The sequence below is a fragment of the Eptatretus burgeri genome, chromosome 16 (genome assembly GCF_056783735.1).
Source record: "Eptatretus burgeri isolate ZD-2024b chromosome 16, Ebu_testis_v1, whole genome shotgun sequence".
Lineage (NCBI taxonomy): Eukaryota > Metazoa > Chordata > Myxini > Myxiniformes > Myxinidae > Eptatretus > Eptatretus burgeri.
This window is the reverse complement of record NC_140976.1, coordinates 6,386,779-6,414,743: the sequence shown is the minus strand read 5'-3', so window position 1 is coordinate 6,414,743 and position 27,965 is coordinate 6,386,779. Positions and strand designations below refer to the sequence as shown.

Below are 27,965 nucleotides of genomic sequence, written 5' to 3'. Positions count from 1 at the left end.
TCGCCCCGCCCATCAGCGCTCTTCACTCGCCCCGCCCATCAGCGCTCTTCACTCGCCCCGCCCATCAGCGCTCTTAACTCGCCCCGCCCATCAGCACCCTTCACTCGCCCCGCCCATCAGCACCCTTCACTCGCCCCGCCCATCAGCGCTCTTCACTCGCCCCGCCCATCAGCGCTCTTAACTCGCCCCGCCCATCAGCACTCTTCACTCGCCCCGCCCATCAGCGCTCTTAATTCGCCCCGCCCATCAGCGCTCTTAACTCGCCCCGCCCATCAGCGCCCTTCACTCGCCCCGCCCATCAGCGCTCTTAACTCGCCCGCCCATCAGCGGTCTTAACTCGCCCCGCCCATCAGCGCTCTTCACTCGCCCCGCCCATCAGCGCCCTTAACTCCGCCCCTCCCTGAAAGCTCCAGTGCGCTCACTCCGCTTACGTCTTTGTGTGAAATTGTGACGAACTCCCCCTGCCGGTTGCACGTCGCAGTTTAACTGCTGTTTCACGTTCGAATGCTTTCAAGCCCCCCTAACAAACGGACGCCAGCGTTGTCAGACGGAATGAAAACCCGTCATTCTTGTAACAAAAACAGCTAAAATTGATGAAAAAGCGGCCGAAATTGAAACCAACACAGTAATTACGGTCGCAATAGCAGATATAATGGAAACCAACATGTCTATTCTACACACAAGAACGGTCGTGACGGAAACAAGAACGGACAATCCCGAAATAGATCGGTGGGGTCCAGTTTCTTTCCTGCTTTCGAAAAGAATAAACCAGATATGGCCATCCCATTCCTCACCACCACCTATTCCAGTTGTTGACCCTCTGTATTCCTTTCCCCCCCCCCCCCCAAACCAAATTTACCAAAACTTTCCTCTTCATCCGGTTACGCTACTCCCACAAAGTCCCCACACTGCACAGCATCACCTCCAGCTCAACCATTCCCATCATCCTCTCCAGTGCGTCTCCAAGTTCCTGCTTCTCCGCCCCAGTCCTTCCCGTTTGTGGCCCACCTACCGACATAACACACACCATTTGCCTCTGTATCACCACCTATGCTACAACTATCCGATTCTCTCATCTTTCCACTCTGACCACCTGCTTGTTGATCTCTTCCGATACTATTATTCCATCGCCATTACTCCTTCAATTCCTACCAGCATTATTTGGCTTGTATCCCCCCCTCCCAATTTATCGCACATTCAAACCACCTACCTGGATGTCGTTTCTGAACCACTGCCCACCTGGCAGAGCCAGTGCCAACTTGATCAGTTTGGGACGCTCTGGTCATCAAGCAGCAGCGCTGCCCAGGCTGACCTGTAATATTAAATATTTCGTACACAAGGCAAATTACTGAGCTGGCTGCCATGGCAACATAATTCATGAGAAATAGATATCTGCCAAATGAAAGATAAATGTTCAACATTTTTTGAAATATCACAAAGTACTTACCAGTACATAATATAGGTGTGTTTACTCCGCCAGCTGAGGGCCTCCAGATATTAAGTTAAATTAATTTACTGTGAAAAGTTACTTCATTTGTAAATGCAGAATGAAAGTAGAAGTATGCTGAATTATCTCTTTAAAAAGGGCTCAATTGATATACTGTATAATATTGTTGCGGATTCGCGCCCGCCGGCGTGCGAGCGGCCACGTAACTCGAATCGCGGCACGTCGCCCACCGGACGGACAATCCCGTCGTGACCCTCTCGGACTAACGCCGGGAACTAGTCACGGGTGGACCTTTCGACCTCACCACGATCGTGCCAATCGGCCCCCCGCGTGGGATAGGGTTGTTCGCCAAATTCGACCTACCTAAGTACCCACACGGAGGGTAGACCGGGCGATCGCACCTCGCCGCAGGTCGACTTCGGACACGGGCCACTTTAAGCCACCCGTTCCGTCCTATCGGGATAACTGAGCGGTGTTATCGTCAACCTCGAGGGTTCCGATTAATAATTATCAGGCGTATTTAGCCCCTACCAACCCTTTACGTGAAGTAAGATGGAGATTCAATTAGAGAAAAGACGAAGCGAAACGGGAAAGACAGTTCAACATAAGGCACATTTATTCCGCGGCAAACGGAAAGCACACATATACAATTACCACAATTATGCACCAAAAGCAAATGTAAAAGTAACACAACAATTCTGCACCAAAAGCAAATGCAACAAAAGAGACACAATGCAGATCTACTACCGACTACGCGAGCACACGGCAACACTTACACAGTTTTACTTCACAGACGGCGCCGACAACACATATACTCCAAAGCAAAAGAAAAAGGGGCCACCCTCAACGACAAGGGGGCAGACGGGCCTGGGGCCGAGACCGCGTCGAGCTTACCCGTCTGGTGATGAGCCGCAAAATGGCGGCGGCGCCCCGACTCCGCGGGCCTCGCTGGCACTGCCTGGAATGGGGTGGGAATGGGGCCCCCTTCTCACACTATCTCAGCGCGGAGGGAAACGGGGGGGGGGGGGTTGTTGATGCTCGGGGGAAAGAGGATATCTGGCTGGCTAGGGTCCCGCGACGAGCGACACCACTGCGACCTCGACCGCGTTCCCGGCCTCCCCTCTCCGTAGCTCCCCGACTCTGACACGAGCGCAGACCTCCACAAAGCTCCTTGGCTTCTCCAGACTCTCCGGACCCCGACAGACACTCTCTCGACTGATTTCGCCGCCGCCACAACTCTCCAACTCTTCACTCTTCTCAACTCTGCCAAATTCGCCCCGCGCTCGGCGCTTTATAGTCCGACAGGAGAAATCATATGCAGATTTTTGGATCAGGAACGGCTCGGGGGCGGAGCCACGCTCCCCCATTGGACGGAGGAAAAGTGGGCGTGAATCATTCTTGATCCGCGAATCTGCATATAGCGATTATACTCCGACGCGCCTGGAGGCGGGGCCAAATCGCCCCACGCTCGCTGATAGGACGGAACAGAAGTGGGCGTGAATCATTCTTGATCCGATTTCTCGGAAAGGCTGGTGTTTTTGCACCCGCTGCTCGGTGCGCGCCCTGTACGAGTCCAGTATCGGTGCCCACAAGCGGCGCGGGAATGGCGGTGATGCGATGGTTGCGAGGGCGAGTTGTGACGGTAAAGGTCGTGGCTGTTGGCGTTGCTGTTGTTGTGAAGCGGCGTTGCGGTTGGTGGTTGGTGTGTGAAAGCGGTTGTGGAGAAGGTGGATGTTGTGAAGGCGGTTCTGGAGAAGGTGGCTGTGGTTGTCGAGATGCGGTTGGTGGTGGTTGTGGTGGTAGTAATGGCGGTTGGTCCAAAATAAAGATAGTAAAAGAAAAACGGATATCTAAAAGGGTCGCAGCCCGAATGAATGACATTTATTCCCTCTAAACAACGGGTTTGGGGCTAACTACACATATACTTACAGAGATAGCTCACCTACGGGACCTGAATGGTGGTTTGCGAATTTTGTCAACCACAACACTACCCCCTCCCCTTTTTACAGACTCGTCCCGAGTCATCAAATTTTTGTGTGCCATCATGTGTAGTTTTCCCTCGTACATTTTACCTACAGATCCCTGAGTGCGACATTCATGGTATTCGTGTCCCCAAAATAAATAACCTGAGGGCTGAGTAACTACCTAAACAAACTCACTCACACGGACGACTTAAATAAAATTGCCGGCGCTAAGACAGACATGACGGGGGCGCACTCATATTTACAGTACATCTTAACTTACAAATTTTACACTAAACCATGGCCCAGGATCAATGAACTCTGCAAAAAGAAAGCAGTTAGCAGGGAGCCAGGCTGCTCGCATGAACTCTCTGGCTCAAACAATGCAGGTGACGGGGAACGTGGCCGGCTGCTCACTCGCAGTCCAAGGCCTTCCCTTTTTTTAACTGAACGCAGTGAACCACAACGTGCATGGGCTGCACAAACGCAGTCTCCGTGCCAGCTCAAGTGGCACACGCAATGAACACAACGGATGGATGGATGGACACAAACATGGTGCACGGGCCACCACTGCAGGCCCGTGTTGTAGCTGCCAACAGGGCAGTTCTTGCAGCTTGCAAACTGTTGCTTTGATACTGGCGCACATGGAAATGAACAGGGGGGGGGGGGCAAAGCAATATTGAACGGGGCTGGTGAACAGGGGCAGTGGGCATGGCATGGCAAAGGTGATCAGGCAAACACAGCCTGCAGAACAAGGCCGCTGCAGGCAAACACAGCAGATGAACTGGCCGGCACAGGCCTTGAAGCACAGCAGCTGCAGACAATCCGACCGGCACAGGCCTTGCAGCACAGCAGCTGCAGACGATCCAGCCGGCACAGGCCTTGCAGCAAAACAACAGCTGCCAATGAAGTGGGCCGGCCTTTGCCTTGCAGCAATGCAGCCAGCAGATGAAGCTGGCCAGCCTTTGCCGTTCAGTGGAGGTTGGTGGAGGGAGTGCGGTGGTGCTGGCCACTCGGAAGGCGGGCTCGGACCTACCCTACGGTCTCCCTCCCAACCTATCGCCTTTGCCTGTCACTGTCTATACCCACTCCCTTAATTTGTCAAACCCCAATTTAGCCCCAACTTATTTTTTATATTTTTTTACTTCCCCACTATAAATCGTCCCCTAACCCCCTGTACTGTCCTTGTTCGGCTAACCTATCCTGTCACCTAGCCTACTCCCAACCCCTACGTTCCCTTCCCAGAGGGGAACAAGGGAGAGCTAGCGTCCTGTGTCGAGGCCCAACGAAGCCTCAGAATGGCCTCCCCAGACTTCAGCGATCTAAACCAAAGTGGGTCCAGCGGCCCACAACGAGAGCGAGGGGATGGATAGTGCGGAGGGGTACACTTCCTAATCTACCCTAACCACTTAACGGTTAAACTACCCCGGGGCTTTCAACAAGTGCCTCGCGCTTAAACTATTGGTTCTAACAACCCAGATTCCCGTCGCCTGTGTTGGTGTCCTCACAATTTCGGGCCTCGCCCCCCAATTTTCTCTCCGTGCCCTCACACGGTCTCATGGCTGGGACACGTGGCTCCCTTTGGCAGGCACGACCCTCTGCCGAATCTCCAGCTATGGCACCCCCGGGCACTACACTGCCTCCGAGCCTACCAGCTCCCTAAACACCGGGGAGTGCCCCCCATGGCACCTCCCCTGAAACGCACACGTGGCAGGCTGGCTTCCCAGGCCCCTTTCCGAGGGCCACCCGTGCCCACAACACTGCCCACGCGGCTAATGGCGCCCCAGGCCCCCGTACCAAGCAGGCGCACCCGTGCCCACTACGCTATCCCGGCCCCCCATGGGCCCTTGGCCTACCACGGCCGACTAGCCTGGTGCCCGGGGTACCCACTCAGCGATACTCACCTTTCGCAGCCACGCTCCCAGCCCGTCAACAGGGCTCCTGCACCCCTCCAAATGGGTTTCGAGCCTACATTCACACCAACAACAAAACGACCTCCATTTTTCAATTTAACTAACCCCCTAACTCACTCTACACTGACCCCGGGGTCCCTTGGGTGAGAGTCACTCCTCCCCCACTCACTCATCGCACCATGCATTCCCCATTCGCTCCACTCACACAGACCCGCTGGCCTCACTCACTCATCATGTACTCACCTCACAACTCTTCAACACACACACCGCTGAACTCCGCCATCCTTCTAACTACCTCCCGTAACTAACTCGTGCTCCCACGTCGTCCCTTAAACTATAGCACGTTCCATTTAACCTACGTAGCTAAACTACGTCAACTCTACACATTCACTAGTCTGTCCATGTCCTCAAAATCAAAAAAAAAATTCCCATCCTAAATCTCGCTACAATCCCTCTAACTCATCCATTCCACGGACTCCATGAGGACTTACCCCTGCCCCATGAAGTCGGTCTAGCTAAGCTAACCCTTCCCCCTAACTAGTTTCATCCTGTGCCCTGGTAAGGGGGTCTTCCACCCCTTGCCCGGGAATCCTGTGCACCCGAAAGTGAGGCTTGCTTTTTTTTTTTTTCACATGCGCAGCACCAGCGCGGCAACTCACAGCTCGCACACTTTGCACCTGCCCGTGACGTCATGCAGCTGCACGTGTACCTCGTCCCTCCTTGGACGGTACCATCCGGCAGGGATACCCCTCCTCCGGATTCCAACCACCCACGCAGCCATGACGGCACCCGGTGCATAAAAAAATCACAAGCCCCACGTCTCGAGGGGTTCCCCACGCGAACACATGTGCTTTGCCCGTTGGAGCTTAACACACACGCCCGCGTGGAGAACCCATCCGGTCCAAATCCGTAATCCTGCCTAAACTTTGTCCGTCCGCGGGATCGGCAAATCCACCGCTGGCGTTTCCGGACCGGGACTTCACTCTCGCAAGCGAGCACGTGGGGGCCTCGTGCGTTGCACAGCACGGACCGCACGCTCGCTGCTGGGTGAACCCAGCACGGTCCCCGAAACAGCTACAGCCGCTACCCGGCTTTTGTCCCTCTGTCGCCGTCGTCGTCGCCATTCAACCCACGCACTCCCGCGTGTTACGACTCTAACACACCTCACCATTAAACTCACACCGGGAGACGCGGCTGCCTGTTCACACATGCCGACCGACATCTCCCTTACACACAGCGACCTTGCACACGTGGCTCCACTCACTCGCGGCCTTTCACTCACTCGTGCCATACTACTCACACACGCGGGGGCACTCGCTCGCGGTTCCTCATCCACACACGGCGTGCTGGGAATCACGCCCTTCTGCACACTTACCACCACACCACTCACACATGGGGTCGCTTCCACACACGGGGTCTTTGTCACCCACCCGGTCGCTCTCACACACGCCCTTGCACCCGCGCTATGCGTGCTTTGCAGCACGCATTTCGCCACACTCGTGAACACACACCTCGACACCACACACACCGGGACAACCACACTGGGGATTCGTGTCCCCACAAGGGTCTCCGGGGCCTCTATACCCCCAAGCTCTACGTGCACCTGTCCACAGCACTCCTCCCCTCGACCTCGCTCAACACGACCGAACTCACCTGGTCGTGATCCGTCTCAAGGGGGCATACTCCCTCCCCTCGTTCCTGGAGGAGGCCATCCCGCTGCTCGCACTGGGTCTCCACCCAGTCCGCGAGCTCACCCCCATTATCCTCCACTACCTCCGTGTGTGTGTGTGCGTCACTTACCCCGTCTTCATCGTGTAGTCTTCCCTCTATCGTTCCCATCTCCCGTGTCTCTGCCAACTCAGTCACCTCTTCCCTTGTTATCTCCCTTGTCTCAACTATCATTTCCGTCTCTTCCCTTGTTATCTCCCTCGTGCACGTCTCCGTCACCCCAATTAGTTTTTCCCTCTCGGTCACCGTCACTTTTTCCGTCACGACCCTCGCCCAACATGTCTCCCGAATTACTTTGTCACCCGCCTCCACCGCGGGCCTGACAGCCGTTGCACTCCCTCCCAGCTCGTTCGCTCCCACACGTGGCGTCGCCATTTTGAGCTCCCTGGTCACTGCCTTCATGCCCGCCTGCAGGCTTCGGCCCATGTTCTGCGTCGCACCCCGCAGCTCTTTCATTTCTTCCTTCATTTTGAGTGCGTTTGTTTCCATATTTTCGTTCATGCCTTTTATTTCGTTTGTGTTTGTATCCATCTTCGTTTTCATTTCGTGCATTTGCTTGTTCATGTTCGCATTCATCTTTGCCAGCATGGTGAATAGCTGGGTCCTGTCGGGTGCGTTTGGGTGAGCCGTTTCGGCAGGGATCGGGGAAGGGTTTTGGTGGAGAGGGGGAGGGGAGGTGTCATACACCGCGGCCGCCGCCGCACCTATTTCGGGCTCTGGGTTCAGTTGGGGGAGTTCGTGTTCCTGCACAACCAACATTTCCTGCACGGGGTTTTCATCCTGGACCATGGATTCTACACATTCCAAATCCATTTCTAATACCCCCGGCTCCCGCTCGCCTTGAGATGCCATCTTATTTCTCGTAAAGGGTTAATTTAAATCGCTCGTAATTTGGAGGGAATCGGGGGTCGCTCCTCTCACCCCTGGACCGATTCCCGTGAATTTAGCTGGAGACAGGAGAGCCCGTTTTCCCGCTCTCCGACACCAGTGCCGCGAGGAGGGGGATGGGTTTGTGTCCCACTCCTGACACCAGTGTTGCGGATTCGCGCCCTCCGGCGTGCGAGCGGCCACGTAACTCGAATCGCGGCACGTCGCCCACCGGACGGACAATCCCGTCGTGACCCTCTCGGACTAACGCCGGGAACTAGTCACGGGTGGGCCTTTCGGCCTGACCACGATCGTGCCAATCGGCCCCCCACGTGGGATAGGGTTGTTCGGCATATTCGACCTACCTAAGTACCCACACGGAGTGGAGACCGGGCGATCGCACCTCGCTGCAGGTCGACTTCGGACACGGGCAACTTTAAGCGACCTGTTCCGTCCTATCGGGATAACCGAGCGGTGTTATCGTCAACCTCGACGTTTCCGATTAATTATCAGGCGTATTTAGCCCCTACCAACCCTTTACGTGAAGTAAGATGGAGATTCAATTAAAGAAAAGACGAAGCGAAACGGGAAAGACAGTTCAACATAAGGCACATTTATTCAGCGGCAAACGGAAAGCACACATATACAATTACCACAATTATGCACCAAAAGCAAATGTAAAAGTAACACAACAATTCTGCACAAAAAGCAAATGCAACAAAAGAGACACAATGCAGATCTACTACCGACTACGCGAGCACACGGCAACACTTACACAGTTTTACTTCACAGACGGCGCCGACAACACATATACTCCAAAGCAAAAGAAAAAGGGGCCACCCTCAACGACAAGGGGGCAGACGGGCCTGGGGCCAAGACCGTGTCGAGCCTACCCGTCTGGTGATGAGCCGCAAAATGGCGGCGGCGCCCCAACTCCGCGGGCCTCGCTGGCACTGCCTGGAATGGGGTGGGAACGGGGCCCCCTTCTCACACTATCTCAGTGCGGGGGGGGGGGAAACAGGGTGGGGGCGGGTTGTTGATGCTCGGGGGAAAGAGGATATCTGGCTGGCTTGGGTCCCGCGACGAGCGACACCACTGCGACCTCGACCGCGTTCCCGGCCTCCCCGACTCTGACACGAGCGGAGACCTCCACAAAGCTCCTTGGCTTCTCCAGACTCTCCGGACCCCGACAGACACTCTCTCGACTGATTTCGCCGCTGCCACAACTCTCCAACTCTTCTCTCTTCTCAACTCTGCCAAATTCGCCCCGCGCTCGGCGCTTTATAGTCCGACAGGAGAAATCATATGCAGATTTTTGGATCAGGAACGGCTCGGGGGCGGAGCCACGCTCCCCCATTGGACGGAGGAAAAGTGGGCGTGAATCATTCTTGATCCGCGAATATGCATATAGCGATTATACTCCGACGCGCCTGGAGGCGGGGCCAAATCGCCCCACGCTCGCTGATAGGACGGAACAGAAGTGGGCGTGAATCATTCTTGATCCGATTTCTCGGAAAGGCTGGTGTTTTTGCACCCGCTGCTCGGTGCGCGCCCTGTACGAGTCCAGTATCGGTGCCCACAAGCGGCGCGGGAATGGCGGTGATGCGATGGTTGCGAGGGCGAGTTGTGACGGTAAAGGTCGTGGCTGTTGGCGTTGCTGTTGTTGTGAAGCGGCGTTGCGGTTGGTGGTTGGTGTGTGAAAGCGGTTGTGGAGAAGGTGGATGTTGTGAAGGCGGTTCTGGAGAAGGTGGCTGTGGTTGTCGAGATGCTGTTGGTGGTGGTTGTGGTGGTAGTAATGGCGGTTGGTCCAAAATAAAGATAGTAAAAGAAAAACGGCTATCTAAAAGGGTCGCAGCCCGAATGAATGACATTTATTCCCTCTAAACAATGGGTTTGGGGCGAACTACACATATACTTACAGAGATATCTCACCTACGGGACCCGAATGGTGGTTTGCGAATTTCGTCAACCACAACAATATACTGGAAAATATTTTTTCTTGCCCATTATTCCAACTCGTTGGCACTGGCAATCCTGATTACAATGAGACGATCTCGTACTCGCTTAGAGCCTGTACAAGAAATCGCTCATTCCATCGAAACTTTCCTTGTTCTTTCGTCATTGCTTTGTTGGGCAATTTGATTAATTCAGGGACAAGCATGAAACACCGCAAGCTTCTGATATCTACACCCTTGTGCTAAAAAAAATGGATTCACTTCTTCATTCCCTAATGTTGAAATAGCACTATGGATTTACTTGTGTTTAATGATAACTAATGCGACTGGAGACAGAAGTTTCTCCAGGCTGAAACATATAAAGAATGCACTCAGGTCAACAATGACACACGAACGACTAAACAGACTGGCTGTCATGGCAATTGAAAATGATGTTCTCAAAAATTTACAATTTACTGATGTTTAGGAGAAATTTTTGTTACCAACAAATTACGCAAAGCAAATGTTTGAATTTTAATTTTGTTTGGCCTTGTCAAATAAATTTAATATTTCAAAAACTTATTTTAGTTTTGAAAATATCACGATATCTCTTCTCTTTTTGTTGTGTTACACTTGCACCCATCGATGCGGGCCTAATGTTGAGGGGACCTCACTATCTGTAGCCCAGGGGCCTACAAAATCGTAATCCGGCCCTGGTGTTTATTGGGTCGCCGAAATAGGTGACCCTTATTGTCAGTAATTCTGTCTGTTTGGATGTTTGTTAGGATGTTTGTTCGTTTGTCATCAGCATAATTGGTAGTAAACGTTGGCGGATTTTGACCAAACTCGGGTAGTATGTACATCTTATGACCCAGTGCTTTGGAAATTGTGATGGTTGCTAGGGACGCTTTGGTTCCCGAGCAACAACTGAAAAACCTTCAAAATCGGTACCGTTCACACGAAATCAATTCCGAAAGCCATTATCCCACGTAGGGTTACGAAATTTGGCACAAATGATCTGCAGGTGATGTTCTATCAAATATATTCCGGGTTTTGTGATATATGGAATACTTTACCTCCTGCTCGGCGACCCATCGCCACCTCCCAGCTTGTGTGTATATATATATATATATATATATATATATATATATATATGTGTGTGTGTGTGTGTGTGTGTGTGTGTGTGTGTGTGTGTGTGTGTGTGTGTGAGTGTGTATTGTTATGTCTGGCTATCTTGGGACTACGGTGCAGTAATTGGTCTATATTTTGAAAGATAACCTTGTGAGGATTCAACACATCCGTCTCCGTTTGTACAAGGAAGAAATAACTTTGCCAAGCCGAGCCGGGCTGACAAGACTGGATTGACCTCACAACATGTTATTAATACCTGCAGGTGATTTCAAAACACCTGCCAGCGTTTTCTTCTCATATTCTATCACAAATCTCCGTGACCACTAACTCATACTCTGAGAAATAGGTCCACAACATCTAATCACAGCAACTTTTTTTACTAACCGCGTTAATGAACAAGTTTAATAATTTAACAGAGAAAGCTGCTTCCACTCAACCATCAGAAGTTTTGAACAGAATCCTAAGATCTCTGCCTATGGACTATAGGGATGATATACCAACACCAACCACAGAGGTTATAGAACACCTTACCATGCACAGTCTTCAGATAATAGGACACCGGGAGGGCCTGTGAGCGGCAAATCTGATTGGTCGAGATGACATAAAATGCTGTAATATATTGTCCAGGTGGTGCTGAACAGGAGGTTTTTGAAAATGTTAAGAATGTGATTTGTGTTCCACAGTGCTCAGGTATAGAATTCAATGGAAATAAAGTAAAGATTTTAAAGGTTGTAGAAAAAAAAACAATTCGGAAGTTTTTCCGCCGTTGATGCCGCTTCTTTTACACCACCTTGTTTAACCTCATGACATTAGTTATTTGTGCTTGTTGATTGTGTCCTTCATGTTGTCCTTATAAAACAGTGTAGGCTTCCTGTTGGGAAATATTTAACATTTTGTCTTTTCTGCCAAACAGACAGACAGAGTAAAAATATTATCTCACTCCTCTCTGCGCAAACACGATTGGGATGAATTCAGAGCTAAACTACTGTTAAACTAAAGGTTTGCTTTCCAATGCATGTTCGAAATAAAACATTCAATTGAAATTAAGTTCTTCCTCAGTCATACATTGACATTTGTGGACAGACAGACAGATAAAGTGAACCAGTTGTAAACCCCGGTTTTGGCCTCGCGCACATGGGGTAATAAATCATGTCGATAGCTCAGAACACAACACCAGCTCGATTAATCCTTCCAAGTTGGTTCCTGTGAATCCATTCGATGCTCCCCTCCTGCACCGAGTGCTCCGCGTGTCCTAGAAACCCCAGAATGACGCCATTCCCACAAGGAAACCCCAAATGATCTCGTCGTGGATCTGAGACTTCGTTGCGAGTCCTTGTGCGCAGGTACGTTCGGTCAGACAGAGACCAAGATCCCGGTCCACGTGTATCATAGACCAAGAACCAAAGGAGAAACACATTGAAGAGTAAATAAAAACAACTTTATTTTTCAAGGAAAGAAGAACACACACACACTGAACAAATCAATCGGATGGTTGAATCAAGTTGAACAAAGAGAGTGTGTGGTGAGTGCTCGCGTCATTGTTGAACACTTGGAAAGTTGTACATGCGAACGTGTGCACCACTCAGGAACCAAGGGGGAGCTCAGGTCGACGGGGAATATTGGAAGTTGAAAAGTTTCATGGGAAGAACTCATTCCAAGAGTTTATCCACCTTTTCGCTGACGACTTTCGACACAGCTTCAACACCTTCTCTGTTTGGTTGTGAAGGAGAGATGGGGGGATGAGGGGGAGATGGGGAGACATTGGAGAGATGGGGGAGATGTGTAAGATTTGAGAAAGTGTGATAACAAAACAATATCAATCCCTTTCACTATTGTTGCTTTGACCCCATCAAAAGGTGAGGATAACGTGTGCAGTACCTTCGTCTGGAGTGCACCTGCTCGGTGGAGTATTTCCCCACACCACTATTATGACGACAACAACACGCCAACTTACACGAAAAAAACTACAGTACTACTTTAATGAAGTCAATTTCCCCCATATGCTTGTGGAGTCTTTTGGACCAGTGAAGGCTTTTGGAATCAGTCTTTCAATGACCGGCTGGCCATTCGAATGGCCAGGCCTGGTATTCGAATGAAGGTAATTTAGCCAGGGTGCTGGCAATAGCTCGCCTACTCTTTGTGAAGGACATCATGGGATCTTTAAGATCCATCAACTAATACCAGCAGACGGGACACCCAGTTTGAGATCCACACGAGGGATAGCACACACATTGATGAATCACCCTGCCTGTAAAACACCGCAATGATCGTTTTTCCCTTGAACATCGAGTAAACATCTTGGAAGGTTTTCTGTTGGAGTGTTGAGACAGGGAGTGTGTGTGTGTGTGTGTGTGTGTGTGTGTGTGTGTGTGTGTGTGTGTGTGTGTGTGTGTGTGTGTGTGTGTGTGTGTGTGTGTGTGTGTGTAGCTGAAAGTGAGTGTGAGCACCATTGAACAGAGAAACAGAGTGAGTGCGTGAAAAGCTCGTGGTGATCCTTACATGGCACGCTCCCACAACTGTGAGAAAAGTTCCTGAAATTTCGTCATCAGGTCCTCCTCCGACTCATCTGCGGCCCAGAGTCGCATCGACCGAGCCTCGGTTGCTGGAGACAAACAAACGTGAACAGAGAACATTACAATGAAACATGACGGACAACAGGCCGAGGGAGAGAGACATCTAATACTGTAGATCGAAGTCCATGTGTACATACCCCAAACGGCGAGTGTGAGAAACACCAGGCAGATCAGCAGGTACTTCATGGCGTCTGTGAGGAAAACAAAGGGAAGAGTGAGAGTGAGAGCGATGGTGAGGGACACATCAAAAGAGGTTGATGACAGAAACAACCAACTTTGTCTGAAAAATAACAACTTTGCTGCGAGTCCTTTACAAACTCGTGGGTAGGACAAAACGAGAGATGGATATCAAACTCACCTGTAGATGTGCACTCAAACAGGTTTGAAGAGGATCAGTTGTTCCTGTGTGGGTCGAAGAGGAGGAACTTGAAGATGTTCCATCCGCAGTTCCACAGTGTTTATATGGAGAGGAGAGAGGTGGAGGGAGGGGGGTTCGAAGGGCATGTTGTGCGTGCCACGTCGCGGGTCCGACTATCTGCAGGTCTTACACTTGCCGCTCTCATCACCGTGACGTCACAATCGATTGGTAGCTCGGTACAAATGGGTCGAGTTGTGTCACCCAAGGTTGGTTCGACACCGCCGGCCTGATTGTGAAATATTTGCGGATTGATTGGGACCCCTATATTACAGTTACGGCCAATTTATGCCTGACATGAAATCGGAGCCGTATCTCCAGACATATCACGTGCTTTTGACACGATCTGGCACCCTGCCCTGCTCACCAAACTCTCTTCCTATGGTATCCAAGGCCATCTCCACTCATGGCTCGCAGACTTCCTCTCCTGTCGCAATCACCGTGTGGCCCTAAATGGAGTTCTTTCATCCCCCCTTCCTGTCCAGGCTGGAGTTCCTCAGGGTAGCGTTCTGGGCCCAGTTCTTTTTCTGGTTTCCATGAATGATCTCTCCGACTCTCTGGAAAATCCTCTATTTCTCTTTGCTGATGACTCCATCCTCCGCGTACTATCTGCCATCCCTCAGACCGGCAAGCAGCAGCTTCTTTACTCTCTGCAGATCTGGATAAAATCACAAACTGGTCCAACACGTGGAACATGGTTTTCAATCCGGACAAATCTCACACTCTCACTATGTCTCTACGAAAGGACCATTTGGAACCCCCCCCCCATCCACTTCCTCAACAATCCTCTGGAAGAAGTCCTTTCTTTCAAGCTTCTGGGTCTCACTATCTGCCATGACCTTTCCTGGGAAAGCCACATTTCAAACCTCGCCTCCAAAGCCAGTCGCCGACTGGGAATCCTCCTTCGTGCAAAGTCCTTCCTCGGCCCACCTGAGCTCCTGACCGCATACAAAGTTTTCGTCCACAGCCTGATGGAGTACTACTCTCCCCTCTGGGCTGGTGCTCCTGCCTCCCACCTTTCTCAGATTCACACTGTGGAAACCAAGCCATTTCGGATCATTGGCATATCCCGCGATGAGGCTGAGTCTTTGGGCCTCTAACTCTCTCACCGGAGGCAGGTCGGTGGCCTTTCTGTCTTCTACCATCTCCTCTCCGGTCTCGCCCCCCATCCACCCCCCTGCTCTCTCTGCAATTTGTCCCCACCATATTTCTGCAAAGCGGCCAAGGACCGTCAGCAACCCCCTTCTGGCAAAACTACCAAAATCACGAATCACTGCTCACCTTCACTCCTTCATTCCTTTTTTTCCCATTTTTGGAATAAACTCCCACGTTCTCTTCAATCCCAGTCTTCCCTCCAGGCCTTCAAAACAGCAGTTCACCACCACCATCTATCATCCCCCATCCCAAACCACGATCTTTTCTACTCTCGTTAATCCATCCCAAACTCACCTCCTTCAAATTCCCTGCTTTCCTTCCTGAAAGTCCCTGTAATGTCCATGTTCTATTCATCATGTTCCCTGCCCCATCCCTCTCCCTTCCACAGATCTCCTCATGTCTCTGTTCCCCACTGTTTTGTCCTTCCCACTCCCGCCCCTCTTGTCTCATGCAACCCCCCCCCCCTTTGCTGTGCGTTGTGTGTTCGCTCTCATACGAGCCTCGACAATGTATACAAAATAATAACAAAAATAACAGTCCATGCCTCAAATATATGGCGTTTTTGCACTGAACTAATTTGGTCAGTTTGAAAAAACATATAATTGTAGCATGTAAATATGACGTCATGACGAAGCCACCGTCGTATTTAAGGCCGAAAGTTTGGAGGATTCGCAGATTTGTTTCAAAAATCTTAATTAAACCTGAAAAAACATCTTGATTCAATTGTAGCGTTGTGTGTGTTTGTGTGTGTGTGTGTGTGTGTGTGTGTGTGTGTGTGTGTGTGTGTGTATGTGTGTGTGAGTGTGTGTGTGTGTGTGTGTGTGTGTGTGTGTGAGTGTGTGAGTGTGAGCGAGTGTGTGTGTGTGTGTGTGTGTGAGTGTGTGTGTGTGTGTGTGTCCAAGATCCCTGAAGTGAGCACTCAAAACAGAATCCTTTTAGTAACAGTAATCAAATGATAAAACAAACCAATGTCACCTGCAGGGTGACCCGTATCTTGCCAAAAGATGACCACGTGTGACTGCTCTAAGGTCACACTGAGGTGAACAGAGCTGCTATCCACCAGGAGCGACTCTTTGAGGAATATCTGCCTACGAGAGATTCCGATGAGAATCATTCTACAGAGTAACCACGAAAAATATGCATTTGCCTCATAACGTCACCAAATGACGTCATAATGTCTAAAGCTTGACATATCTAGAAAGCACTCATCGAGGTGTTCAATTTGAGGTACTACACGATATGGTTCCTAAAACTGGAAATTTGACCTTGGGGTCAAATATGTTTCACCTCAGGCGCTAACCATGAAGGTCAAGGCCAATCGCCACCAAAAATTAATCAGCTGAGCGCCAGACCATGAACTATATTCCCATGAAGTTTGAAGACGATCCGATCAAAATTACTCAAAAATAAGGGTTTCGTTGACCTCCATGATTTACCGCAAAGTGACCTTGACCTTTGACCTTGACCTTGACCTATATGTGTGCTGAAGGGTATTGTAATAATACTACGATATGTGTACCCACAAGAGTTTCCGATGAGAATTGTGCTCTACAGAGTGATATAAAGGTGAAAAATCCAATGATTACAGACAAACAAACAAAAAAAACTTACCAAGTAACAGATCTTGCAAAAACTTCGTTTTGGCAAGTTAACAAAAAAACTTACCAAGTAACATCTTGCAAAAACTTCGTTTTGGCAAGATAAATATAATGAATGGTGTCAAGTGAAAGAGCATTGAACAGGTGTATACAGGTACTTGCTTTTGAAAAACACTCTTGCATGGATTATAACGTTTTGAAAACCCCCGTGCACGGGTTTCAAACACCCCCGTGAACAGTTTCTAAAAATCTCGTGCATGGTTTGTAATAACCCCCTGTGTGTGGTTTATATATATATATATATATATATATATATATATATATATATATATATATATATATATATATATATATATATATATATATATTTTTTTTTTTTTTTTTTTAAAACCTGTGTGTGGTTTCCAAAACCCCCCATGAGCAGGTTTTAAAAACCCAATTGCATGGGTTCCGATAACATCCATGAGCAGTTTCTAAAAAACTCTGTGCATGGTTTCTATGAACTCCCCGATATGTGGTTGCTAAACCTTGCCCCCCCCCCTTCGTTGGTTTCCATAAACTCCTCTATGCATGGTTTCCAATGACCCCCATGAGCAGTTTCTTAAAAACACTCTGTGCATGGTTTCTATGAACTCCCCCACGTGTGGTTGCTAACCTCCTCCCCCTTCCTTGGTTTCCATAAAATCCCCTATGCATGTTTTCCAATGACCCCCAAGAGCAGTTTCCACAAAACCCTGTACATGGTTTCGATAAACTCCCCCATGCGTAGTGTTTTAAAAAAAACCCTTGCTTGGTTTCTAACTACAGCCTGTGCATACCTTCTAAAAACCCAATCCCCCTCCCTTGTTTTCTAATAACACCTGTGTATGCTTTCTAATAACCCTCCATGCATGTTTTCCAATAACCCCTGTGTATGCTTTGAAAAAACCCCCGTGGGTGGTTTCTAAAAACTCCCATGCATGGACGCTAAAAACTCCCATGCATGGTTTCTAAAAACTCCCAGGTGTGGTTTCTAAAAACTCCCATGCATGGACGCTAAAAACTCCCATGCATGGTTTCTAAAAACTCCCAGGTGTGGTTTCTAAAAACTCCCATGCTTGGACGCTAAAAACTCCCATGCTTGGTTTCTAATAACCCCCATGCTTAGATTCTAAAAACTCCGATGCTTAGATTCTAAAAACTCCTATGCGTGGTTTTGAAAAACACCTGTGTTTGGTTTCTAAATATTCCCCATGCATGGTTTTTAAAAAACCCCGTGAATGGTTTCTTAAAACCCCTTTGCGGGGTTTAAAAAAAAAAAAATCCTCGTGTGTGTTTTCTAAAAACTCCCATGCTAGTTTCCCAAACTCCCATGTGTGCTTTCTAAAACATATCCCCCAGGCACGGTCTGTAAAAACTCCTGTGAATGGTTTCTAACTGTCCTCCCACTCACGTGAGTGGTTTATAAAAACCCCCATGAATGGTTAAAAATAAAAACACCCTGTGAGAGGTTTCTCAACCCCCCCCCATGGGCAGTTTCTAAAATCCCCCGAGAATGGTTTTCAGAAACTACCCATGAGTGGTTTTCAAAAACAACATGTTTGGTCTCTAAAAAGTTCCCCGTGAGTGATATCTCAAAACCCCAATGTGTGGTTTGTAAAAAATCCCCGTATTTGGTTTTAAAAATAATCTCCACAATTGGTTTCTAAAAACTCCCCCAGGAGTGGTTTCTAAAAAAAAATCCCATGCGTGGTTTTGAAAAACTCCTGTGAATGGTTTCTAAAATTTCCAGTGCATGGGTTCTAAAAACTCCCTTGTGAGCGATATCTTAAAACCCATATGTGTGGTCTCTAAAAATGCCCGTGTTTGGTTTGTGTACCCCGCCCTGCCCATGTTCGTAGTTTCTAAAGAACCCCCGTGAATGGTTTGTAAAACTTTTTTTTATAGTTTCTAAAAATGTGCAAAATGTGCAAAAATGTGTATAGTTAGAGTGCATCGTTTCCAAAAATGCCCGTGCATGGTTTCAAAGAACCCCCATGAGTGGTTTCAAAACACCCCTCCCCAAACCCTCCCCAAACCCTCCCCATGAGTGGTTTCTAAAAAAACCCCCAATGAGCAGTCACAAAGAAAACACCATTATGCACAACTTCGACCCCCCCCCCTTCCATATGTTTCAAAAATTCCTGTGAATGGTTTCTAAAAACTTGTGAATGGTTTCTAAAAACTGTAAATGGTTTCTAAAAACTTCCTTGTGTGTGGTTTCTACCACCCACCCACCCACTCCCACTCCTGTGAGCGTTTTCGAAAACTCCATCAGAACGGTTTCCAGAAACCGCCCTTGAGTGGTTTCTAAAATCCCCCATGTTTGGTCTCTAAAAACTTCCCCACGAGCGATATCTTAACACCTCATGTATGGTTTCTGAAAACTCCTGTGAATGGTTTCTAAAATCCCCAGTATGTGGTTTCTAAAAAAATCCCCAGTGAGTGGTTTCTAAAATCCCCAGTGCATGGTTTCTAAAAACTTCCTCGTGAGCGATATCTTAACACCCCCATGTGTGGTTTTTAAAAATCCCATATTTGGTTTTAAAAATAACCTCCGTTAATGGTTTCTAAAAATAATTCCATGCGTGGTTTCTAAAATCCCCAGTGAGTGGTTTCTAAAATCCCCAGCGCGTGGTTTATAAAAATTCCCCCATGAGTGGTTTCTAAATACCCCAGTGAGTGGTTTCTAAAATACCCAGTGAGTGGTTTCTTAAAACTCCTGTGAGTGGTTTCTAAAATCCCCAGCGCATGGTTTATAAAAACTCCCCCGTGAGTCGTTTTTAAACTCCCCAGTGAGTGGTTTCTAAAATCCCCAGCACATGGTTTATAAAAATTCCCCCGTGAGTGGTTTCTAAATACCCCAGTGAGTGGTTTCTAAAATCCCCAGTGAGTAGTTTCTTAAAACTCCTGTGAGTGGTTTCTAAAATCCCCAGCGCATGGTTTATAAAAACTCCCCCGTGAGTCGTTTCTAAACTCCCCAGTGAGTGGTTTCTAAAATCCCCAGTGAGTGGTTTCTAAAAACTCCTGTGAGTGGTTTCTAAAATCCCCAGTGCGTGGTTTCTAAAGCCCCCCATGAGCAGTTTCTAACCCTCCCCCATCCCCACACCCCCACACCCCCACACCCCATTCTTAGTTTCCAAAGAACCACTGTGAATGGTTTCTAAAGCCCCCTGTGGGTAGTTTCCAAAAATCCCCATGCCTGGTTTCCAAACAAAACCTCATGAGCGGTCTCGAAAAACCACCACGTTTCCAGCACTTAGTTTCTCTGCGTGGCTTCTAATCCCACCCCCCTTCCCCAAGTGGTTTTCAAAATAATCACTTGAGCGGTTATAAAAAAATCCACCCACTACCATGTGTGGTTTACATAGACCCCGCGGCTTCCAAACCCTTCGTCAACCCGTCGCTGTGCGTGGACACCGTGAACGTTTTCTAAACCACACCCCCCCCCCAATCATGTGGGAATATACAACCCCTTCTCCACCGTGGTTTTCATAATCCCCCCCCCCCTCATGGTTTTTCTGGTGAACTCCTCACCCTTGTATTAAACTCATTAAATCTTCTGAAGACCCATTTTCCTCCACACTGAACTCAGGATAAGTGTTTGGATTTGCTCACAACACGAGCTCTTCACCGACGGGTCAATGTCCACATCGTCGTAATGGGGACAAAGTTTGGGACGACGTGGAGGGGTCGATGTCATGGGGGTTAGAGTCCGGTCTACACGCACTATCGAGGTTGGCGGGGGGGGAGGAGGGGCAGGGGTCGTTCAACCACAGAAAAACATTTAAAAGTTTGCCAACAGGGAGGAAGGAGCACAACCAAACTGTAAACAAAGTTTTCTTTTTATTTTGAACGACACAGGTACGTGTGGTACGTGACACAGGTACGACACAGGTAAGAAGCCTGGTGTTGGCGCAGTGGTTAGGGCAGCGGCTTGGGATCCAAAAGGTCCCGAGTTCAAGCCCCGTTGGGCCACTGAATTAATACACCAGGGGGTTGACTCAGCCTGTCATCCTTCCGAGGTCGGCGAAATGAGTACCAGTGTACTGGGCCAGTGTATGCCCCGGTTAAAATAGGTGTACCATATCCCTGTGTCGTAAGAGGCGACCAGGGTTGCGTCAGGAAGGGCATCCAGCGTAAAAACATGTGCCAAATCACTATGTGGATCATAATGGATGATCCGCTGTGGCGACCCCTAACGGGAGCAGCCGAAAGAAGAAGAAGAAGAAGACACAGGTACGTGTGTTGATCTGCCAACACAGAAACGGAGAGAGATGCACCTGCATGGTCGACCACACCACATCCGACACACCCCGACCCCGTCCCCCGACACAAACAGTTTAGCCAATATTTTAACCAGTGATCATCCAAACAGGTTGGTGCAAATGGACAGCAAAATGTCGATGAAAACACAGACAGATCACATGAACAGTGTGATGTAACTGAGTTTGAATGTGAAACATATTATATGTTTTACCTCATGCATATTTATGCTCCGCCCATGTTTTACCTCATGCATATTTATGCTCCGCCCATGTTTTACCTCATGCATATTTATGCCATGCCCATGTTTTACCTCATGCATATTTATGCTCCGCCCATGTTTTACCTCATGCATATTTATACTCCGCCCATATTTTACCTCATGCATATTTATGCTCCGCCCATGTTTTACCTCATGCATATTTATGCCATGCCCATGTTTTACCTCATGCATATTTATGCTCCGCCCATGTTTTACCTCATGCATATTTATGCTCCGCCCATGTTTTACCTCATGCATATTTATGCTCCGCCCATGTTTTACCTCATGCATATTTATGCCATGCCCATGTTTTACCTCATGCATATTTATGCTCCGCCCATGTTTTACCTCATGCATATTTATGCTCCGCCCATGTTTTACCTCATGCATATTTATGCTCCGCCCATGCTTTACCTCATGCATATTTATGCTCCGCCCATGTTTTACCTCATGCACATTCATGCTCCGCCCATGTTTTACCTCATGCATATTTATGCTCCGCCCATGCTTTACCTCATGCATATTTATGCTCCGCCCATGTTTTACCTCATGCACATTTATGCTCCGCCCATGTTTTACCTCATGCACATTTATGCTCCGCCCATGTTTTACCTCATGCACATTTATGCTCCGCCCATGTTTTACCTCATGCACATTTATGCACCGCCCATGTTTTACCTCATGCACATTTATGCTCCGCCCATGTTTGTCCTCATGCACATTTATGCTCCGCCCATGTTTTACCTCAGGCACCGCCCATGTTTTACCTCATGCACATTTATGCTCCGCCCATGTTTGTCCTTATGCACATTTATGTTCCGCCCATGTTTTACCTCATGCACATTTATGCTCCGCCCATATTTTACCTCATGCACATTTATGCTCCACCCATGTTTTACCTCATGCATATTTATGTTCCGCCCATGTTTTACCTCATGCACGCCCATGTTTGTCCTTATGCACATTTATGCTCCGCCCATGTTTGTCCTAATGCATATTTGTGCTCCGCCCATGTTTTACCTCATGCACCGCCCATGTTTGTCCTTATGCACATTTATGTTCCGCCCATGTTTTACCTCATGCACATTTATGCTCCGCCCATATTTTACCTCATGCACATTTATGCTCCACCCATGTTTTACCTCATGCACCACTCATGTTTTACCTCATGCATATTTATGCTCCGTCCATGTTTTACCTCATGCATATTTATGCTCCGCCCATGTTTTACCTCATGCATATTTATGCTCCGCCCATGTTTTACCTCATGCATATTTATGCCATGCCCATGTTTTACCTCATGCATATTTATGCTCCGCCCATGTTTTACCTCATGCATATTTATGCTCCGCCCATGTTTTACCTCATGCATATTTATGCCATGCCCATGTTTTACCTCATGCATATTTATGCTCCACCCATGTTTTACCTCATGCATATTTATGCTCCGCCCATGTTTTACCTCATGCATATTTATGCTCTGCCCATGTTTTACCTCATGCATATTTATGCTCCGCCCATGTTTTACCTCATGCATATTTATGCTCCGCCCATGTTTTACCTCATGCATATTTATGCTCCGCCCATGTTTTACCTCATGCATATTTATGCCATGCCCATGTTTTACCTCATGCATATTTATGCTCCACCCATGTTTTACCTCATGCATATTTATGCTCCGCCCATGTTTTACCTCATGCATATTTATGCTCTGCCCATGTTTTACCTCATGCATATTTATGCTCCGCCCATGTTTTACCTCATGCATATTTATGCTCCGCCCATGTTTTACCTCATGCATATTTATGCTCCGCCCATGTTTTACCTCATGCACATTTATGCTCCGCCCATGTTTTACCTCATGCATATTTATGCTCCGCCCATGCTTTACCTCATGCATATTTATGCTCCGCCCATGTTTTACCTCATGCACATTTATGCTCCGCCCATGTTTTACCTCATGCACATTTATGCACCGCCCATGTTTTACCTCATGCACATTTATGCTCCGCCCATGTTTGTCCTCATGCATATTTATGCTCCGCCCATGTTTTACCTCAGGCACCGTCCATGTTTGTCCTTATGCACATTTATGTTCCGCCCATGTTTTACCTCATGCATATTTATGCTCCGCCCATGTTTTACCTCATGCATATTTATACTCCGCCCATGTTTTACCTCATGCATATTTATGCTCCGCCCATGTTTTACCGCAGGCACCGTCCATGTTTGTCCTTATGCACATTTATGTTCCGCCCATGTTTTACCTCATGCACATTTATGCTCCGCCCATATTTTACCTCATGCACATTTATGCTCCACCCATGTTTTACCTCATGCATATTTATGTTCCGCCCATGTTTTACCTCATGCACGCCCATGTTTGTCCTTATGCACATTTATGCTCCGCCCATGTTTGTCCTAATGCATATTTGTGCTCCGCCCATGTTTTACCTCATGCATATTTGTGCTCCGCCCCTGTGTCCCGTCATCTCCACTACAAGCGGCGAGAGTGCATGTATGTGGAAAAGGCACGGTTTTTATCGATGCCATTGAGTTTTAGAGAAATCAAAAGTGATTTCAAACTCTGCAAGTGTGGGTTGAACTACCTGGAGCGTTCTTATTCAAGAATCGGGACACGGAGGTCGTTGCAGGACAAACCGGTTGTTTAACCCCGGTTTTGGCCTCGCCCACGTGGGGTAATAAATCCTGTCGATGTCTGCACACGTCAACACCAGCTCGATGAATCCTTCCAAGTTGGTTCCTGTGAATCCATTCGATGCTCCCCTCCTGCACCGCGTGCTCTGCATGTCCTGGAAACCCCAGAATGACGTCATTCCCACAAGGAAACCCCAAATGATCTCGTCGTGGATCGGAGATGTCCTCCTGAGTCAGGCAGAGAGCAAGATCCCGGTCCACGTGTTTCATAGACCAAGAACCAAAGGGGGAGCAGATTGAAGAGTAAATAAAAACAAGTTTATTTTTCAAAGAAAGAAGAACACACACACACTGAACAAATCAATCGGATGGTTTAATCAAGTTGAACAAAGGGAGTGCGTGGTGAGTGCTCGCGTCATTGTTGAACACTTGGAAAGTTGTACATGGGAACGTGTGCACCACTCAGGAACCAAGGGGGAGTTCAGGTCGACGGGGAATATTGGAAGGTGAAGAAGTTCATGGGAAGAACTCATTCCAAGAGCTTATCCAAATTTTCCTGCAGTACTTTCGCCACAGCTCCAAGGGATGTCTGGACTTTATGACTTATCACAAGCTGTGACTTATCGTCACACCTTCATACGGCGTGGAAATATTATCTCTCTGTCTGTGAGAGGGGAGATGGGGAGACATTGGAGAGATGGGGGGGACGAGTGGGGGGGGGGAGATGTGTTCGGTTTGAAATAGTGTTTCACACTGAGAGTGTGAATAATGGAACAAGATCAATCCCGTTCACGATTGTTGCTTTGACCCCATGAAAAGGTGAGGACAACGTGTGCAGTACCTTCGTCTGGAGTGCACCTGCTCGGTGGAGGATTTCACAACACCACTATTATGACGATTACAACTGCAGCTAATACTGCAGTACTACTTTACTTTAATGACGTCGTTTTCCGATATTTTCTTGTGGCATCGACAGGTCAAGGCTTTTGGACAAAGTCTTTCACGAACCGGCAGGCCAGAACTGACGTTTGAATGAAGGTGATTTGCTCATGATTCCGGCGATAACTCGTCTACTATTTGCGAAGGACACCGTGGGATTATAAACATCCACCAATTATAACAGCAGACTGGACACCCGGTTGACGTCCGTGTGAGTGTGTGAGTGTGTTTGAGTGTGTGTGTGTTTGAGAGTGTGTTTGTGTGTGTGTGTGTTTGAGTGTGTGTTTGAGTGTGAGTGTGTGTGTGTGTGTGAGTGTGTTTGAGTGTGTGTGTTTGTGTGTGAGTGTGACTGTTTGTGTGTGAGTGTGTGTGTGTTTGAGTGTGTTTGTGTGTGTGTTTGAGTGTGTGTTTGAGTGTGAGTGTGTGTGTGTGTGTGTGAGTTTGTTTGAGTGAGTGTTTGTGTGTGTGTCTGTGTGTGTGTGTGTGTGTGTGTGTTTGAGTGTGAGTGTGTGAGTGTGTGAGTGTGTTTGAGTATGTGTTTGAGTGTGTGTGTGTGTGTGTGTGTGTGTGTGTGTGTGTGTTTGAGTGTGTGTGTGTGTGTGTGTGTGTGTGTGTGTGAGTGTGTTTGAGTATGCGTTTGAGTGTGTGTTTGAGTGTGTGTTTGTGTGTGTGTGTGTGTGTGTGTGTGTGTGTGTGTGTGTGTTTGAGTGTGTGTGTGTGTGTGTGTTTGTGTGTGAGTGTGACTGTGTTTGTGTGTGAGTGTGTGTGTAAGTGTGTGAAGGTAAAAGTGAGTGTGAGCATCATTGAAGAGAAAAACGAAGTGTGTGTGAAACGCTCGTGGTGATCCTTACCTGATTATTTCACAAATTCGTTTGACGACATCCATCGCAACCATTTTCAGGGACTTCCTCTCACCTGCGGCCCAGAGTGGCATCGACCGAGCCTCGGTTACAGGAGACAAACAAACGTGAACAGAGAATATTACAAGGAAACATGACGGACAACAGGCCGAGGGAGAGAGACGTCGAATACTGTAGATCGAAGTCCGTGTGTACATCTATCTATAATTCCAGCAGTGTGTGTGTGTGTGTGTGTGTGTGTGTGTGTGTGTGTGTGTGTGTGTGTGTGTGTGTGTGTGTGTGTGTGTGTGTGTGTGTGTGTGTGTGTGTGTGTGACCGCTGTTTCTCGCCAACCGCTGGTCCGATCCAATTGAAACTTGCCAGGTATATTGCTGGGGACCTGAGGATGTGCCTTTTCAAGGTTTGATATTAATCGGACAAGTGCTTCCCAAGTTATGGCAATTTATTTACCAACCAATGACAGGAACCGTTGCTGCGTGGGCCGGTGCGCGACCGGCCGACGATGACGTCACGTGCCGTGCTGGTTACGATGGGGATCGATCGGTGCCTTGGTTACCGTGGGGTTGGAGTGCCAATGGTAAATGGCAGCGAATGTCATGGCAAGCAAAGACAGGGAGGTGAACTTGATTTTTATTAACTCTGTGTGTGTAAGTATCACAGCAGTTGTTACTTCAATACAAGCGATAATTCGTGGAATGATGTGAACATTCCGTACGGGCACGCACTACTTCTGGATAGGGATGACTTAATGTATTCTAATAATTTCTCGATTTCTTATCCGCATTTATAGATAAACACAATGTCCCGATCCAGTCGTCGTTTATGAGAGCGAAGGAACGGCCTGTGTGGTTGTTTGAAAGTTTTTTTTTTGTATGTACGGCTACGCACATTTGGGCATGCGAGAGCGAAGGAACGGCCTGTGTGGTTGTTGTTTCTGGCACGCGGTTTGAAAGTTTTTTTTTTTTTGTATGTACGGCCACGCACGTACGGGCACGTGGAAGCAAAGGAACGGCCTGTGTGGTTGTTGTTTCTGGCACGCGGTTTGAGTTTTTTGCGGGGGGGGGGGAGGGTTTGCACGTACAGCCACGCATCTACGGGCATGCACTAGTACCCCAAACGGCGAGTGTGAGAAACACCAGGCAGATCAACAGGTACTTCATGGCGTCTGTGAGGGAAACAAAGGGAAGAGTGAGAGTGAGACGATGGTGAGGCACACATCAAAAGAGGTTGATGAAAGAAACAACCAACTTTGTCTGAAAAATAACAATTTTGCTGCAAGTCCTTTACAAACTCGTGGGTAGGACAAAACGAGAGATGGATATCAAACTCACCTGTAAATGTGCACTCAAACAGGTTTGAAGAGGATCAGTTGTTCCTGTGTGGGTCGAAGAGGAGGAACTTGAAGATGTTCCACCCGCAGTTCCACAGTGTTTATATGGAGAGGAGAGAGGTGGAGGGAGGGGGGTTCGAAGGGCATGTTGTGCGTGCCACGTCGCGGGTCCGACTATCTGTGGGTCTTACACTTGCCGCTCTCATCACTGTGACGTCACAATCGATTGGTAGCTCGGTACAAATGGGTGGAGTTGTGTCACACAAGGTAGGTTCGACACCACCGGATTGTGAAATATTTGCGGATTAATTGGGACCCCTATATTACAGTTACGGCAAATTTATGCCAAACATGAAATCGGAGCCGTATCTCTAGACGTATCACGTGCTTTTGACACGGTCTGGCACCCTGTCCTGCTCACCAAACTCTCTTCCTATGGTATCCAAGGCCATCTCCACTCATGGCTCGCAGACTTCCTCTCCTGTCGCAATCACCGTGTGGCCCTAAATGGAGTTCTTTCATCCCCCCTTCCTGTCCAGGCTGGAGTTCCTCAGGGTAGCGTTCTGGGCCCTGTTCTTTTTCTGGTTTTCATCAATGATGTCTCCGACTCTCTGGAAAATCCTCTATATCTCTTTGCTGATGACTCCACCCTCTGCCGTACGATCGGTCATCCCTCAGACCGGCAAGCAGCAGCTTCTTCACTCTCTGCAGATCTGGATAAAATCACAAACTCGTCCAACATGTGGAACGTCTTTCAATCCGGACAAATCTCATACTCTCAGTATGTCTCTACGAAAGGACCGTTTAGAACCCCCCCCAATCCATTTTCTCAACAATCCTCTGGAAGAAGTCCTTTCTTTCAAGCTTCTGGGTCTCACTATCTGCCATAATCTTTCCTGGGAAAGCCACA

At 48.5% G+C, this 27,965-nt stretch overlaps 1 protein-coding gene and 1 long non-coding RNA gene across 8 annotated transcripts; one reads left to right on the top strand and one right to left on the bottom strand.

The window, feature by feature from the left end:
• Positions 1–323: 323 nt before the first annotated feature.
• On the bottom strand, positions 324–27,965 carry LOC147010405 (uncharacterized). 7 transcript variants are annotated; one of them, XR_015052566.1, is made up of 6 exons: positions 27,057–27,140; positions 13,692–13,745; positions 13,481–13,583; positions 11,513–12,691; positions 1,211–1,312; positions 994–1,008 (listed from the first exon to the last, which is right to left on the bottom strand). XR_015052566.1 is itself a non-coding variant. In XM_085860493.1 (3 exons), the coding sequence occupies exon 1, from the start codon at positions 7,899–7,901 to the stop codon at positions 6,915–6,917; it is 987 nt and encodes a 328-aa protein (XP_085716619.1). In that variant the 5' UTR covers positions 7,902–8,229; the 3' UTR covers positions 324–1,008; positions 1,211–1,312; positions 5,313–6,914. The 7 variants fall into 7 exon arrangements, 1 of the variants encoding a protein (XP_085716619.1); XR_015052565.1 differs by lacking the exon at positions 27,057–27,140 and adding an exon at positions 13,913–14,186; XR_015052570.1 differs by lacking the exons at positions 994–1,008; positions 1,211–1,312; positions 11,513–12,691; positions 13,481–13,583; positions 13,692–13,745 and adding exons at positions 24,279–24,590; positions 25,717–25,780; positions 26,807–26,890 and having other exon boundaries at positions 27,057–27,216.
• On the top strand, positions 12,691–13,804 carry LOC147010406 (uncharacterized). The gene is made up of 2 exons (XR_015052573.1): positions 12,691–13,364; positions 13,409–13,804. It is a non-coding gene; the product is annotated as an uncharacterized LOC147010406 (long non-coding RNA).

Excerpts from the sequence above, each read along its gene's own strand:
- LOC147010405 (XM_085860493.1), bottom strand. The coding sequence starts at position 7,901 with ATGGCATCTCAAGGCGAGCGGGAGCCGGGGGTATTAGAAATGGATTTG.